This window comes from Hoplias malabaricus, chromosome 8 (assembly GCF_029633855.1).
Source record: "Hoplias malabaricus isolate fHopMal1 chromosome 8, fHopMal1.hap1, whole genome shotgun sequence".
In the NCBI taxonomy this organism is placed as follows: Eukaryota; Metazoa; Chordata; class Actinopteri; order Characiformes; family Erythrinidae; genus Hoplias; species Hoplias malabaricus.
The window spans coordinates 45,303,710-45,320,541 of NC_089807.1; the positions used below are offsets into that span (position 1 = coordinate 45,303,710).

Sequence of the window (16,832 nt, forward strand, 5' to 3'; positions counted from 1 at the left end):
CACTGCAGCGCTGAGAATGATCCACCACCACATCACACCTGCTCTGTGGGGGTCCTGAGCGCTGAGGAACAGGGGGAAAGTGTATGCAGAGCAACATATGAACTACTGTCTGTAATTGTAGAACTACAAAGTGCTGATGTATGGTCAGTGGAGATGAAGGAATGGACAGTGAGTGCAGAAACAAGAGGTGGTTTTAATGTTATGGTCGATGGGCGTATATGTATGCTGTAATGCCGCGTCTGTCCACAGTGTGTCGCCACTGGCCCCGTTTATTTTCCACTCCGCCCGCCGTTGGCTTAAAGGAGACGCAACAAAGGCGAAAGGGAAAAGCGGGGGGGTTTTCTGCCTCGCTGCTGTGGCTTTAAGAACTACAAAACAGTGGCTTTCTTGGCTCTTTAAAATGACATTTTGCAGAGTTACAATTAAGGTATAACCAGGTTTTCATTTCAGGGTTTACATATAATATATTTAATGTTTGTGCGCGGGGCGCTCGGGAGCGGGCTCAGTATGTTTGTGGACTGGATTCCGGCCTTTACGACTAAAACCGCTTTTAGCTTCAAATCCTCTGCATTCCGGGGTTTGTATGTTATTTAATCTGCGCACAGAAGCGGGTTTGGAGCCTAAAAGGCGGCGATGGATCCGCAAAAGGGCGACGTTGAGCCCTCGGACAACAACAAAGAGGAGAAGTGTGGTGTGGAGGAGAAGGCCTCGGATGTATCCCCGACCCACGGTGAGTCCTACACGCCGAGGAAGACGCCTCGAGGGCGGGGCGCGGCTCGGCTGAAGGCCAGGGACAGTAAGGACACTACGGCAAACGGATCCGGAGAAAATGCACCGGTTTCGGGCAGAGTGCTCCGGGACCGCTCGGCTAGGGCTCCTCCTGCCTGGAGAAACAGCGACGAAGCCGAGGAGAAGGACACGGAGGTGGTGGAGGACAGCCGGCGGAGAAAAGCCGCTCCTTCGAGGAGAAACAGAGCTTCGGAGCCGGGTAGAGAGAGCGGCCCTGGCCCTTCCCCGCGGTACGAGCTCCAGCACTAAACCACACACACACACACACACACACCTCCATCACAGTAATAACACATTCAGAGGGAACATGCCTGTGTATCATATAGTGCCTGGATTATTTCTGAACTCCGAGGCGCAGAATTCAACACCAGGAGAAAAACAGGAAAGAACGCAGACTACAGCGGACTAAAGGAATAGAAAGAAAGAAAAGGGTGAGAGTGAGAAATAAAGGAGATTGAGAAACCATTGAGGGACAGCAGTGTAGTAAAAGTCCTTTTTAAACAAGCGCAGCCAATCAGCTTTCAGGGTCACAGTGACATCATCAGCAGTCCTTGTAATTTAAGCCTTAACCTGTAATATTCGTTTACAAGGTCTTAAAGTGTGGCAGCTCTTAAACATTGGGAGAATCCCGGGTTGAACCCCAGAGATGCCACAGCCATCCGTAATCAGCACTGAACCGGATCACACCCCTCTCTCTGTGCGGCTGTGTTTACCTCCCTAACCCAACAGTCACGGTTAGCGTAGCGCGAATCTGCTGGGTGGGCGGGGCTCGACCTCAGTAGCCAATGGCTGTCTAGATCCCGCCTCCTGTCAAAAGTCAAGCGGGAGAAAGCTCTGGAGGCGAAAGTGAGGCTGAGAGAAGCACAACTGAGGAAAGTGAAGTGAAAGAGAAAACAGATCATTTCCATAAAAATCCACTCAGAATAAATGATTCTACAGAAATATTCTCGTTACAAACCTGTCTTTATGACTCTGAATATTAATGAGAGTTGTACATTTATAAAATGACATTTATTGGTTGTGGATTCAGGGTGTTTTTGTTGTTCTCAGAGCTTTGGAACCCATTTTGACGCCATAATTATTCTTTTGTATTATTTATGTCAGTGGCACAAAATGGTTTTAAAATGATTATTGATTATCACAGTTACACACACACACACACACAAGGCAAAGAGTTTTGTAGAACCCACAGAAGCAGGAGAGCGCTCTGACCCCCGTCTGAAGCGATGTTGAAGGGTCAGGGGGGCGTTAATGAGTGAGACACTGATCGGAGGTCTGCTGCTGTGGAGGTCCCTCACTCGCAGTAAACCCTTAGATGGAAGCGAGTAAAGTTCTCTCAGATGAGATCTGAAGCGGAGAATGAGAACTGAGTGAGGTTTCCTTTCGTCTCAAGCAGCTGAAACTACGAATACGATGCTGAAATGATGTGCTGTGCCTTAATTTTTAGCACCACTTCTTCTGTGTCACATAGAAATATTGTGGTCAGACCGGGGGTTACGGAGTTGGACTGATTTTCCGACGCTCGCGGCGCTGCTATGGCTTTAATCTACGTTGTGTTTCTATGATCTACGAAGCTGAAGTGCTCTATTTCTTCTCTTTCTCTGTTGTCTCTCTCAGGTCTGGGGAAAGCAAGGATGCAGCCAGCAGCGCTCGAGGTAGTGCCCCACACACACACACAGCTGGAGTGACTGGCTTGTTTTCAGTGGGTGCTGGGGGATAGAGCCTGCTGTTTTAGTTAAAAGCACTGTGTAATGTGGTGTGAGGATGTATTTGTTTTTTCAAACAGACTGTAATACACTACAGGAAGCACAGGGGGCGGTAACACCGTTAATAATGAATTAAAGTTCGGTTTCCTGTGGTCCGTACACTGTGTTGTTTGGGGAATAGGGGTGATTTCAGATTGAATGGAAGTCAGTGTAGTGTTGGTAGGATCCAGTTGGCTCCAGTACTGTCAGGTTCAGAGTGAAAGTGGTCACCGTCTCCTCTTTCTTCACAGCGAGCAGCGGCAGACGGACTCAGAGCCGCGGCAGAACCCCCTCGGCGCGCAAGAGTTTACCCAGAGTGGTCTGTAAGAGTGAACCAGGCACAGAGACCAGCTGCGGTACGAGGATTCCCTGTCGTTTGGATCTTAACCAGGAAACCTTGTCTCTCTCTCTCTCTCTCTCTCTCTCTCTGTGTGTCTCTCTCCTTGTGTGTGTCTCTCTCTCTGTCCCCTTGTGTGTGTGTGTCTCTCTCTCCGTGTGTGTGTCTCTCTCTCTGTCCCCTTGTGTGTGTCTGTCTCTCTCTCTCTCTCTCTCTCTCTCTCTTTGCAAAAGTAATTGAAGGCCCTTTTAGAATAAAGCTCCAGTTGTAAGATCTTCATTGTCACTGCTCCATCACAGTGAGCTGTGGACGGTTAGTTTGAAAACACACGTCTGATTCAGTAAAATAAAATAAAAGGTGTACAACAAACTACAAGAATAAACGAGTAACGTTAAAGGGGTGTGTCTAAGCACTCATTAAAGGGTTAATAATCAAACCTAAATCAGACGTCTCTTGGAGAAGCGCTGCTTTGTTCGGGTTGAAGTGAATGTGTCGTGCAGTGTGTGTTTGACAATTGTATTTTCTTTTTCAGCGGAGGCAGAGGAGGCGGTGAAGACGACTGGAGGAAGGTAGTGGGCTCTTTACACGTACCACTGAAGATAAATGATTTAATGTTTCATCTGTAAAAGACATGACTCTTCTCCACACACTGCAGCCTTTAACCTTCTGAACCTTTAACTGTAACTTGGCCTCTGTGTGATTGTCGTATCTACTTCACTGTGGAGTAATTCACTGACAGTGAGTGTTGACTGGGGAGTGAGTGTAGAGCCGTGTTCATCTGCACGTTTGTGCTCCTGCAGCGCTGAGAAAAAGGAAGAAGAGGAAGATGATGGCGTGAGTGAGGAAGCCTTTTTGGACGACCCTAAGAACCAGAGCTACCGCCCGCAGAGCCACAGGTACGGGGCTGCACCGACGGAGCCGTTTACACGGACCTGGAGAGAGACCTGGAGGTTTACTGATGGTGTACAGTCAGTCTTTCAGCAGCAGGTGGCGTCAGTGAGGCTTTACAGGAGAGGGTCTGTTTTTAACGGGGTGTAAACCACAGCAGGTCTTTCGTTGGTTGTTGGTGTTGAATGATGCGTCTGTTGCAGAATAACACACTTCTGTAGAGTTATTGTTTATTTCCTAAAGTTAAACCCCACCTCCAGCCACCGATTTAACTCCTGAAGCTCCTCTCTGTTCAGATTTTCCAGAAAAACTGATTGTGTTCAAGAACAAGCACCTGCTCAACAGGTTACACCCTGTGTTTACGTTTAATCAGTGTCTCTTTGTCTTTGTGGTGTTTCAGCGATGAGGAGGTCATCAGCAGCGATGAAGACGTCCCGTTTAGAGATGATCTGAATGACCAGAGCTATGACCCCAAATCTGAGAGGTAAGGTGTGTGTGTGTGTGTGTGTGTGTGTGTGTGTGAGAGAGAGAGTTTAATGATTTATTTCACGTAATAAGTTAGATCTCAGTAGTGAGAGCAGTGTAGGACCAGAGTGTATTCACTGGACCACAACACACTGCAGACGAGGCAGGAACCTCCGCTGCTGATTACAGGTGTAGGGAGTATTATTTAGACGGCCAATCAGCAACCTGGCTTTTAAAACAAGCGGCTTATTGGCTCTTTAGGTCTATAACGGGAGTTTGAGACGGGGTTCTGCCAAAGAAACAGAAACGCTGGCAGTAGCTGGTGTTAACTGAGGGATGACGGGCGTAGTTTATAATCACTGTTATTTTAGTGAGCTTCCAGAAGTCAGAGCAGTAAAAATCCAGTCTTTGGCAACAGACAACAGTCTTTCAGTGTTGGAGCAGCAGCTAAGAGTGAGGTTCTGATTCAGATTTCCCTTCCACCTTAAATTCAGCATTGTACCATTTAACCTTTAATGAGAGGAAATGGTCAAAAACATTGATGTTCTCGGCTTTTTGGAAAAGTTCAGCAGTATAATATTCTCTCTCTCTCTCTCTCTCTCTCTCTCTGTGTCTCTGTCTTTCTCTTTCTCTCTTTCTCTCTCTCTCTGTCTTTCTTTCTCTTTCTCTCTCTCTCTCTTTGTCTCTTTCTCTCTCTCTCTGTTTGTCTGTCTTTCTTTCTCTTTCTCTCTCTGTCTTTCTTTCTCTTTCTCTCTCTCTCTCTCTGTTTGTCTCTTTCTCTCTCTCTCTCTGTTTGTCTGTCTTTCTTTCTCTTTCTCTCTCTGTCTTTCTATCTGTCTCTCTCTCTCTCGCTCTGTTTTTCTTTCTCTCTCTGTCTCTCTCTCTCTCTCTTTAGGGACGCTCCTAAACCTCGACGTAAAGCTCCTCCGAAGCCAAGGGAGAAGAAAGAGAAAGCGTCTGTGGTGGAGAAAAAGAGGGATGCGCAGGCGGAGGTGAAGAAGGAAGGAGGAGACGGAGTGGACGTGAAGCTGGAAACCTCTGAGGGGGCGGAGCCTCCCCGGAAGTGAGTGACAGGTTTCATTCAAAAATAAAACGGATGTTCAGAGGTCCAAAGTGTAGACACCCCTTCGACTGAAGCTTTAAAACTGCTCCCGCTGTGGACAGTGTGTGTGTGTGTGTGTGTGTGTGTGTGTTGTGTGAGCCTCTATAGAAAAGCCTGAGATTAAGTAGGCGGCTGTGGAGCGGCTGCACATGAGCCTGGGGTCACCACTAAAATCACAGCGAGAGCGAGAGGATGAGTTCTGGAGCTACATCAAATACCTTCGGGAAGATCTGTGATCCAGAATGAATCGTCCCAACATCAGGACCAGACCTCGCTGTTGTTCTAAGGGCTCAGTGCCACCAAATCCTCACAGGAGAGTAATCCTCTTACAGTGGAGTACTGTTACTAATGTTTAAAGGAGGGAGAGGACTCACTCTCACTTCTCCATTTCTGCCTTTTACCTGCCCTCACTGAGGAAGGAATAAGTCATGGATACGCAGAGAGAACCCTCCCTCAAACAACCCTCCATTTTAAAGAGCAGCAGCAGTGGGGTTTAGCCCTGACTCGCCCCCGGTGCGTTTTCAAGAGTCTGAGTGAAGTCGAGCAGGTAAATGGCGACATAAAACAGTGCACTGGTGTAAACTGTCCCTGGCCCAACACCGGTGTGGCGTCTCATCGCTGGAGTTATAGAAACGTGACTAGCGTTGCTCTCCAAAGATCAGATAAAATACACACGCTGCTGTTGATAGTAAAAGGAGGAGAGTTGTTGTTGTAACACCTCTGTAATTAACCCTCTCAGTGCCAGGTGTCCACACACTTCTGGTCATCACCAACATCTCAGAATTTAAAAACTAATAATATCGTGTCGTGTGCTGTCCTCGGGCCTCTGGGGATTCCCTCCGCTGTTGGTGTGTGATGTGATTTATCCTCATCATCATCTTTATTTCTGACGGAGGGACTCCTGTACCGTGGAGCTGCTATTTCTGGTCTGTTCTGCAGCTCCTGGGTCCTGCGGGGGATGACAGTGTGAGAGAGAGACACTGTTCCCTTGTTGTAAAACTTACAAACACTGTGAAAAATACCGTGTGGGACGAGACATTTCATGAAAACAGACCCGACTTGTTGAAGAACGAAAACAAGCCCAGCTGGGATCCGTGCTGAAGGAGAAGTGTGATGATAGTCTCCAGGATGAATCAGTGTTTGTTTGGGAGCGTGGACTGTACTCCACTTCAGGACGGTGTTATTTAGGAAATGTACACAATCTCCTGGGTTTTACACAGATACAGACACCTTTCAGTCGCAGATCCACCTACAACGGGTGTGTTTTTGGACCGTGGGAGGAAACCTGGAGCTGTGTGACAGCGACACTCCCTGCAGCACCACCGCGCCCCCTACAGCTCACATTGTAATATTAAAAATGCCTTTGATCATTAAACTGTGAGAGCTGGAGATGACTGATGATTGACCAAAGACAAATGTGGAAGAACGGAGTGTTACCCTCGTTGCTAGGAGTTGGATTTTCGACGACGCCACAGCCGTCTGTTTCTAAGATATCTATCGCGTGTGTGTGTGTGTGTGTGTGTGTGTGTGTGCCCGTGTGTGTCCTCCTCCTCTTATTCAGCACAATGTTAAACAGCTCTAACTCCTAACCCACGTTAATGAAGGTCTCCTGTGGTGTTGAGCTGCAGTGATATTGTTGACAGCCTCTGTTTCAGTCGGACTTTGACTTTGACATTTTGTTAAATTACAGTTTTAGGATGTTTTTATTTATGTAGAGTATTAAGCCCCAAAGGGTCGTGCTGTGGAGGGAGTGTGTACCGCACTGTGCTGAAGTCTTGGGCACAAACAAAAGAAAGATGACTTCAAAAATGATGAATGAATGATTTATTACTGGAAAGAAAAAGACAACAATGTGCTGTAAACGTTAATGAAGTAAAGTCAGTATTGTAAGTGAAAACCACTTTTATTTGAGTATTTTCCTTAAATATTAGTCCTAGGTCTAGTTTCTACAGCTTTATAAAGACATTAGAGGGTAGTTTTACTGAGAATCTGACACAGTTCTTTTAAGAAGTTTGATTGTCACACTTCCTTTTTCAGACAAAAGCTCAGGAGCCTTCAAGTTTTTTTTTTAATTGAATATAACCTATGTATCTTTACACTTATATAGCTCCTCTCTAGACACCCAAGGACGCTTTACAATCCACACACTGCTCAGAACACTCAATCCACACACACACACTGGTGAGAAGCGGCAGCCAAACACACACAGCTCTCGACCAGGAACAACCGTCCACCTGGAGGACTGCATCGGGCACTAGGGGTTCACCCAGGGCAGAGCGCCAATCCATATCTGGGCACACACACATTCACTCACACACCAGGACAGTTATTGGAGGGTACGTGAATTGGCTTCTCTCTGTGTTTGGACTGTGGGAGGGAACCGGAGCCCCCGGAGGAAACCCACGCAGACACAGGGAGAACACACCACACCCCTCACAGACAGTCACCCGGAGGAAACCCACGCAGACACAGAGAGAACACACCACACTCCTCACAGACAGTCACCCGGAGGAAACCCACGCAGACACAGAGAGAACATACCACACTCCTCACAGACAGTCACCCGGAGGAAACCCACGCAGACACAGGGAGAACACACCACACTCCTCACAGACAGTCACCCGGAGGAAACCCACGCAGACACAGGGAGAACACACCACACTCCTCACAGACAGTCACCCGGAGGAAACCCACGCAGACACAGGGAGAACACACCACACTCCTCACAGACAGTCACCCGGAGGAAACCCACGCAGACACAGGGAGAACACACCACACTCCTCACAGACAGTCACCCGGAGGAAACCCACGCAGACACAGAGAGAACACACCACACTCCTCACAGACAGTCACCCGGAGGAAACCCACACAGACACAGGGAGAACATGGAAACTCCACCCAGATGGGACTTTGTGTGATCCCAGTGCTGGGAGGTGAACGTGCTCACACTAAGCCCTCGTGCTGCCCTCTGCCGTAACCTCTTTATTTAATACGTTGCTCTCTTTACAGACACAGTTATTATATTCTTGCAGCATTAATGTTGGTAAAATAAATCTAAAATGTTTTTGTACTGACTCCATTACACACAATTCACAAAATAAACAGGGTGTGCCTCAAACTTTTGCACAGTTCCGTACATCCACAGAGAATCTGTCTGAAATCTGATGAGTTTGTGGAGCACTCGTCTGATGAAGAGATGGAGCAAAGAAATAAGACGACAGTCCGTTTAAGATTAGACTGTCTGTGCTCATCACCTCTTTAGCACCGCTTCCCACTTCAATGAAACTCTTACAACACACACAGCGTCACTGTGTCAACAGACGGCGGGTTGATAGGGTGTGATATGGTCTGCGTATCTGATGCTGTTCAGGGAGTGGTTTCCTTTCACCTCGCGACTGGCTGGTTTCATTCGTTCCTCTCGTGTGTTCACTTGTCTTTTAGGAGAGGCAGACGAAGGAAAGATGACAAGAGTCCACGTCTTCCGAAGAGAAGGTAAAAGTGTCCACAGCAGATGGTGCATCACATTTGCAGCGTTTAAAACAGTAGTTTTTTAATAAAGATAAATATCACAGATTTATCAGAAGTAACTGTACATCTGTGTACAGCATGACATCATAACAATAGAGGAACCCTTATAGAACCATCTCTAGCACATTCTCCATCAATCCGAAGAACCCTTTGATCATGCAAAGGGTTCTTCAAGTGTTCAGGGTTCTTTAAAGAACCATTTCCTTTAATTAAGAACCCTTGTAGCCATCCATTCACTGTCTGTAACCTTTATCCAGTTCAGGATCGCGGTGGGTCCGGAGTCTACCCGGAATCACTGGGTGCAAGGCAGAGACACACCCTGGAGGGGGCGCCAGTCCTTCACAGGGCAACACACACACACCTAGGGACAATTTTGAGCAGCAGAACCCTTGTAGAACCATAATTTTTAAATAGTTTAGTTCAATTCTATAATTTAAATTCTGCAATCACCACCTTCTGACAGATGGATCTTTAAATCAGTTACTGATTCGTTAAAGCGAAGAACGGGTGATTCATTGTTGATGTTTAACAGCGAATATTCAATCCCACTCCTGCGCTGTAGGAAGAAGCCCCCGGTGCAGTACGTCCGCTGTGAGATGGAGGGATGTGGGACGGTTCTGGCTCATCCTCGCTACTTACAGGTTTGAGTTGGGAAGCTTTTTTTACGACTAGAATTACAGCTGGTTTACGGCTGCTTAAACACTTAACGTTTTATATTGTTGAGAAAATCTTTGTAAACTCTGTTCTGTCCCAAACAACATCCTACTCCCTGAATAGTGCACTTTAAAGATTTAGAAACGTAATAGAGCACCACTACAGTTTAGTACACAGTGTAGAGGAACAGTGGTGTGTTGGTGTAACTGCAGGGTGATACAGAGGTCTATATGAGCCTTTAGTGTTCTCCTCCAGGCGTGTTGAGCTCCAGGGGCGCTGTGTGTTAGCAGCGGTCTGAAGACGGGACGCACAGCTCTGTCAGTGGTTGTGATTAAACGGGGAATGACATTGGATTTAAGAAGAGCTATCATTTTTAAACCGTTTATAAATACTTTATTAGCGCAGTCTCGTTGTGAATTGGTGCCACTGAAGCAATAAAGGAGCTGGAGGGAATTAGGTCCATTTCACGACTCCAGAAGCTTCCAGTTCATCAGGCTGTGCCTCGCAAGAGTCCGCACACATTAAACAAGTGCTCACCAAATACTCTGAATAATTACATGCTTCTGTGAGCCCCTGGAAAAACTGAACATGGTCCAGATTTCCTCATCATCTCTTCTCTGAACTCATCAGCGCTCAGTGAGAGAGTGAACTGGAGTTGACTGTTAGCTCCTTTTAGGATGAATCTGCCCCGTCAGACTCAGGATGAGCACCCACCTGTTTGTTATTAGTCTGACTCCGGCTCGTCGTCTGAGACGAAGGACAGTGGGGAAACAAGCACACGTTCATTTCAGTGCCCAGAACCCTTCCTGTAAACTGTGTAAAGGCACGTCTGAGTGTTTAAACATTTTATCCTTCGTCTAAACTCACCGTTTCTAACGTTAAACACATTACTGTCGTCCCCTCTCACACACAGCATCATATTAAATACCAGCACTTAATGAAGAAGAAGTACGTGTGTCCTCACCCCACCTGTGGAAGGCTGTTCCGGCTTCAGAAGCAGCTGCTGCGCCACGCCAAACATCACACGGGTACGTGCTCTCTCACACACACACACACATCACTTAAATAGCTTTTTAAAGAGTGTGTAAACCCTCGATTTCTCTGACTGTTTAAAAAATCCCCAAGTGCTTGTGGGGGCAGCGACAGTGACACAGCAGACTGGAGGAGGGACTCTCGATGTTAACAATTAGAGCGAGGGTCCAGACGGGTCTCGCTCAGAGAAAGTTCAGTGTTTAAGGCCCACGTCCTGTTCCTCTTTCTTCACAGAGAGAGAGACAGAGAGAGAACCACTTGAGCACAGGCACTTACATTGCTTTATAAAGACTGTACTGGAGTCAGATGTTTGGCACGTGAAGTTTAAACTTGCAGTGTGTTAAAGGAATGGAATGGCAGTAAATCTGATTTCCACAAATCAACGTTAGCAACATTAACGTCACTGCCCTGACACTAAAGAAACACTGGATATGTGTAAATTAGATTGTTCCATTCCTTTAATGGTGTGTGTGTGTGTGTGTTACAGATCAGAGAGACTACATCTGCGAATTCTGCGCCCGAGCTTTTAAAAGCTCCCACAACCTGGCTGTTCACCGCATGATCCACACAGGAGAAAAACCTCTGCAGTGAGTTAATCCCCTACACACACACACACACCGACACAGAGAAACACACACACACGGACACAGAGAAACACACGGACACACACACACACAGACACACAGAGAAACAGACAAACACACACGCAGACACAGAGAAACACAGACAGACACACACACAGAGAAACAGACACAGACAGACACACACACAGACAGAGAAACAGACACACCCACACAGAGAAACACACACACACACAGACAGACACACACAGACAGACAGACAGAGAGAAACAGACACACACCCACACCCACACACAGACAGACAGACACACAGAGAAACACACAAACAGACACACAGATAAACAGACACACACACACACACGGACAGACACACAGATAAACAGACACACACACTCTCAAATCAATGTGTCGGGGAAATCTTTTCTTATCGTTGCCTGCAGCATCTTTAAGTTCAGATTTTATAGTTAAAATATACAACTACATTATAATATTTTATTTAAATAATAATTTATTTTATTAGATTTACAAATACTTTTAAACATGTTTTTTGTAACATTTAACAATAATTCTAAACTCAAACAGTCTCCCGCTCTTATTTTATAGGAAGTGTTTCGTATTAAAAGCGACAGCTGTCTTTTTATTCAACAAAATAAAACCTAACATCCGCTATAACACTATCATTAAACCCCTCCATCTGTAACTGGTCTAAACCCACACTCTCACGGACTTTTGGACACAGTATTGTCCCCAAGAACAGAACAAACCCATCACAGTCTTCTGCAGCTTTTTCCTGATGGAGCTCAGAACCAACGCAGCGCCCAATAAACTCTTCACTCTCCACACGGCTTCAGTCTTAGGTTCTTTTCTGTTGAAGACAATGAGACTGTGACTTTAACACGACACGAGTGACGATAAAATGACAAAATAGCAGCGAATGATCGAGGTTTGAATGAACCTCTGTAACTCAGTAGATTAAGAATTGAAGAATAGAATCCAAGACAAGACTGAAGTGGTTTGAATGCGTCTGTGTCCCGTGTCTCTTCCCCCAGGTGCGAGATCTGCGGCTTCACCTGTCGCCAGAAGGCGTCTCTGAACTGGCACATGAAGAAGCACGATGCAGACGCTTCGTACCAGTTCTCCTGCAGCATCTGTGGTAAGAAGTTTGAGAAAAAGGACAGCGTGGTGGCTCACAAGGCCAAGAGCCACCCGGAGGTCCTGATCGCCGAGGCTTTAGCGGCTAACGCCGGGGCCTTGATCACCACGCCGGGGGCTTTAATGGAGAGCTCCACAGGGCCCCTGAGGACAGAGCAGGTTCAGGAGGTCACTGTAGGTTCTGGACCAGTTGCTGTAGGCTCTGTACAGGTTCCAGTGAGCCAGGTGAGCCACGTAGGCCCCGTGGTGGTGGTAGAACCGGAACATTCCCTCCGTAACATGCAAGTTCCCCTTACTTTGTCCCTGCCCACCGCGGAGGAGGCACTGAACCGAGGAACCACGTCTTCACATGCGGCTTCCGCACACGGCATGCAGGCCGTACCTTTGCATTTCGTCCCGTCTGTTTCCCAGCAGCAGCAGCAGCAACCTCAGCCTCAAATACAGCAGCTTCCCCTCCAACACTCGTCCAGCATCGCCCAGCAGGCCTCCGTGGTGCATTCGTACCCCTCGCAGCCGCAGATCCTCCAGATGACCTTCAGAGCCATTCCTCAGCATCAGCAGCAACAGATGCAGCAGTTACCCATGATCTCAGTGGCTCAGCAACTACCACAGCAAAGCCAAGCCCTCATCAGAGCCCCCAACCTCTCCCCGACTGCCCAAACTTTAAGCTTCTCCACCGAAGTTCCTCCTCCGTCATCTTCCGCTCCGTCTCTGCCCCAAGCCCCGAAAGAAGAGGCCGTCTGGGACGGGAACGGCCCCGGAGAGAACGGCAACGTGGGCGGAGTCTGGGAGGGGGGCGGGGGCACACGGGATCACGTCTTGACGGACAGCTCGGATGCGCAAATCCAGCACGGACTGATGTAGCGAAACGTTCACCTTATAATTAAACCAGTAATAATAACAATAACAAACATAACAATAGAGGAGGAGCGTGAGAGACGTCAGAATATATAGAGGATCATAAATATATTGTATGTATTCACATAAACCTTTTGGTAGCTTTGTAGACGTGTATGTAATCAGGGAAAAAGGAAACGGTGTTTTGAGTTTGTTGTTGTTGTTGCTTTTTGTACATAACAGTTTTAGTCTTCTTTTTTTTGTCGGCGTGTTTAAGTTACACCTTTGGCAATGTTTTTTAAAAGTTTTCTCTAAACACTGCACCCTTCTATATCTATCTACAACCTTTAGAAGACCACTAATAGAAGCATAGTTTGATCCTTTTTTATAGTCAGCCACACGGGGGGTATTTATTGAAGCGAGACGTAAAGTCCCAGACTTTTCTGTAAAACGGAGGTCGACGCTTGGTTGGAGTCTCCTTCCGTTTGAGGGACATTTACGAAGAAAGAGCCGTGTACAGGAACCTAGAGTCAGACCCTTTTTAATCAGACACACGATCATTTCAGTGGATGATGAGGATGTATAAAGGACCCAGACATTTTCACTAACAGATGACACTCGTGAATCGGCTATCGACGCCGACGCCTTACTCGCCCGACACAGCTCCACAAAAACTGCCTACGATGTTTTACCGAATTAAACCTCTGGTAAGTCTCAGTCTTCTGAAACAAACTCAATAAATGTTACCACACTCCTCAGCTTCTGTCCCTCTCTGCTCTGTCACAGTCCTGAGTTCTGAGATGAAGGTGTCTCACAAACGATGACCTCCACAGACTTCACTCAAATAAACAAATGCTACTCACCACTGCCCTCTAGCCCCGGGGAGGAGGAAGCGCTGATGTAAACGTGTTGCGCCTCATTCGTGTTCTGTCTGTCGTGTGGTAAACGTGTACTGAGGATTAGGACAGAACTGCGACTAAATAACGATGATGTGATTAGCTGCCACTTTTATGAATTACCTGCCATTAACAGCATTTGGCTTTAAAACATGACCCTCAACACCCAACTCCCCCATCAACAACAGACAGAGAGTGGCTTCACAAACGGGGATTAAGCCGAGTCCTGGACTAGACCCTTCTTTCAATGGAAAACCACAATCCAAAATGCTGTGGAGTCCAGGACTAGGGTTAACCCCCCCCACGTCGTCTGTTCCACAGTGGTCCGGACTCCTGAGCCCGGTTATCGTTTCTGCTTCTGTCTTGTGCTGATCGGCAAGTGCCTGAGGAAATTAAACCCACACACAGCGCAGAAGAAACCAGACTGAGGGAGGTTCATGTAGAAATGCTCGATAAACATTTACAGCACCTGCCACTGACTGATGTTCATCAGAGCGCCGCTGTCAGTTCACTGCAGTCCATTTTAAAGGAGGTTTAACAATATGAATATTGACAAAGCTGAGAGGTTTGGGTTTAAAGGTGATTCTCATTTGTTTTTCTTTACTGTGGGTTTTATATTTTTATCGATATCTGAATTATATCTTGATCGACTTGAATTAAGAAATATATTGTGATATAAATTGTGGCCGTATCGCGCAGCCCTAATGATACAGTTACTCTGCTCAGAACAGTTCAGCCCTGCAGTGGACAAGAGGCTTGAGACTTTTGTGCTCGCTGCTCAGTTTCCACACCGCTTTCAGGAGGAGGTACAAGAGTCTAGAGCTGGACGATACGGACAACATTTATATCACAATATATTTCTTAATTTCTGTGAATACGATATAAATCAGATACGAACATTAAAATAGCCAAAGAGAAACTGCCGAGAACTGAACGCAACACGACATCACCATCAAACAACTACCTCTTGGCTTTGGTCAATATTAATATATTTAAACTAACTTTAAAAGTGAGTGTGATTTACTGATGACAGCGCCCCCTAATGACCATCAGTCAGTGACATGCTGTAAATCATATCATTGTTTTTAAAACATTTTATATTCATTCATTCATTTATCCATTATCTGTAACTCTTATCCAGTTCAGGGTCACGGTGGGTAAAGAGCCTACCTGGAATCATTGGGCGCAAGGCGGGAATACACCCTGGAGGGGGCGCCAGTCCTTCACAGGGCAACACACACCTACGGACACTTTTTCTTCGAGTCGCCAATCCACCTACCAACGTGTGTTTTTGGACTGTGGGAAGAAACTGGAGCACCCGGAGGAAACCCACACAGACATAGAGAGAACACACCACACTCCTCACAGACAGTCACCCGGAGGAAACCCACACAGACACAGGGAGAACACACCAACTCCTCACAGACTTTCACCTGGAGGAAACCCACGCAGACACAGAGAGAACACAGGTCCCTGGAGCTGTGTGACTGCAACACCCACCTGCTCCGCCCACATTTTACTGAATTATTGTCCAGCTCCATTGTTCTTTCTCATGACTCAATTTAATCATTTTTTTAAAATAATTTAATAAAACAAAAGTGGACTGGCACTTGGTCCAGTGTGTGTTCCTGCCTTGTATTCGTCAGTCCAGGTGTCCCACCCTGAACAGGAGGAAGCGCTTACAAATGAATGAATGACTGAAGAGTGGAGATGCCGTTAGTAATGAAGCGACCCTAAGTTTGAGAACTTCCTAAAAATAATCACAGACTAGAAGTAAATGTTAATCAACTGAGGACTGCTGTCTCTACCGCTCCGTATTCCTCGTGAAATCCCAAATCTACAGAAACAGACGATGTCAAAATCCATCTTTCTGCACGGCGTACTGTTTCAGCGCCCGTTTCGGGGGGATGAGAGAGTCACTGATTCCGACCTTGTGCTTCTTCCTCTTACGACCGTCGTCTTCTTCCTGTCCCTCCTCTCTTTCATCACCCTCTACTCTCTCCGCATCCGAGCCACCGCAGTCTGAAGCGTGTGAGGTGGGAGGGCTCGGTCCGTTTCTGCTCTGCAGGTCGCTGTCGTGGGCGAATTTACAACGGATCCCGAAGCGGCAACGTCCATCCTTTCTATACGCCACACACATCCTCTTCCCTCCAATCTGACTGGGCCGGGCCTGAGCGGTGAGAGGGACGTGCTTCTGGAGACAGCTCAGCCTCTCCTCCGCTCTCTCTTTGAAGGGGTTGGCGAACACACTGCTGCCTGCGGGAAGCCCACCTGAGCCAGACCCCCCCAGAGGAGGAGGAGGCAGCTTCTTCGAAGATAAGGAGCTGAAAGTCAGAGGAGGAGGAGTCTCGGAAGATGAGTCTACACCCGAAGGACTAACAGCTTCAGGAGACTCCTCTTGGTCATCATCTCTCTCTTCAGACTCGGACTCAGAGCTGGACTCTGAACCCAACTCCAGAAGGAAGTTACGTGGTTTCTGCTCTCCTCCTCTTCCTTCTCTCTTCGAATCGTTCTCCTGCTCCGTTCTGTACACACACCGTTTACAGATAAAAGATCCACACTGGAATTTTAGCCCAAATCAGATGTAAAGAAGCAGTAAGTCATTCCCACCATCAGTTATTATTTTCTGTAAAACACCATTCAAAATGGCGTCTTTATTCCACCTTAAATGGTGAAGCAATTACATTCTTTTGCTTCTATTCCTCACATTAAATGGAGCAGAAATTACATTGTGTCTCCATTCCACCTTAAATAGTAAAGCACCACGCTGTGGTCTGTTTAAGGTGGAATACAGTGATAGGCACCAGAATGTAAATACTACCGTTT

At 46.9% G+C, this 16,832-nt stretch overlaps 2 protein-coding genes across 2 annotated transcripts in view; one reads left to right on the top strand and one right to left on the bottom strand.

The window, feature by feature from the left end:
- Positions 1-292: 292 nt before the first annotated feature.
- zfp91 (ZFP91 zinc finger protein, atypical E3 ubiquitin ligase) lies at positions 293-14,102 on the top strand. Its single transcript, XM_066678556.1, has 12 exons — positions 293-1,019; positions 2,407-2,444; positions 2,786-2,890; positions 3,404-3,440; positions 3,672-3,767; positions 4,160-4,243; positions 5,120-5,287; positions 8,768-8,818; positions 9,417-9,495; positions 10,422-10,536; positions 11,028-11,127; positions 12,171-14,102. The coding sequence occupies exons 1-12, from the start codon at positions 634-636 to the stop codon at positions 13,135-13,137; spliced, it is 2,226 nt and encodes a 741-aa protein (XP_066534653.1). The 5' UTR covers positions 293-633; the 3' UTR covers positions 13,138-14,102.
- A 12-nt stretch (positions 14,103-14,114) lies between these two features.
- si:ch211-113e8.11 (protein IWS1 homolog) overlaps positions 14,115-16,832 on the bottom strand; it is a 3,058-nt gene continuing 340 nt past the window's right edge. The window contains exon 2 of the mRNA XM_066678557.1: positions 14,115-16,531. Coding sequence (XP_066534654.1) covers positions 15,862-16,531 — 670 coding nt within the window. The 3' untranslated portion in view covers positions 14,115-15,861. The remainder of the gene's footprint in view (positions 16,532-16,832) is intronic.

Bases quoted from the DNA above. Each gene is read 5' to 3' on its own strand.
- zfp91 (XM_066678556.1), top strand. From the start codon at position 634: ATGGATCCGCAAAAGGGCGACGTTGAGCCCTCGGACAACAACAAAGAG. The intron at 2,445-2,785 runs GTAGTGCCCCAC...CTTTCTTCACAG, and splicing joins TGCAGCCAGCAGCGCTCGAG to CGAGCAGCGGCAGACGGACT. The intron at 5,288-8,767 runs GTGAGTGACAGG...CTTGTCTTTTAG, and splicing joins GGGGCGGAGCCTCCCCGGAA to GAGAGGCAGACGAAGGAAAG.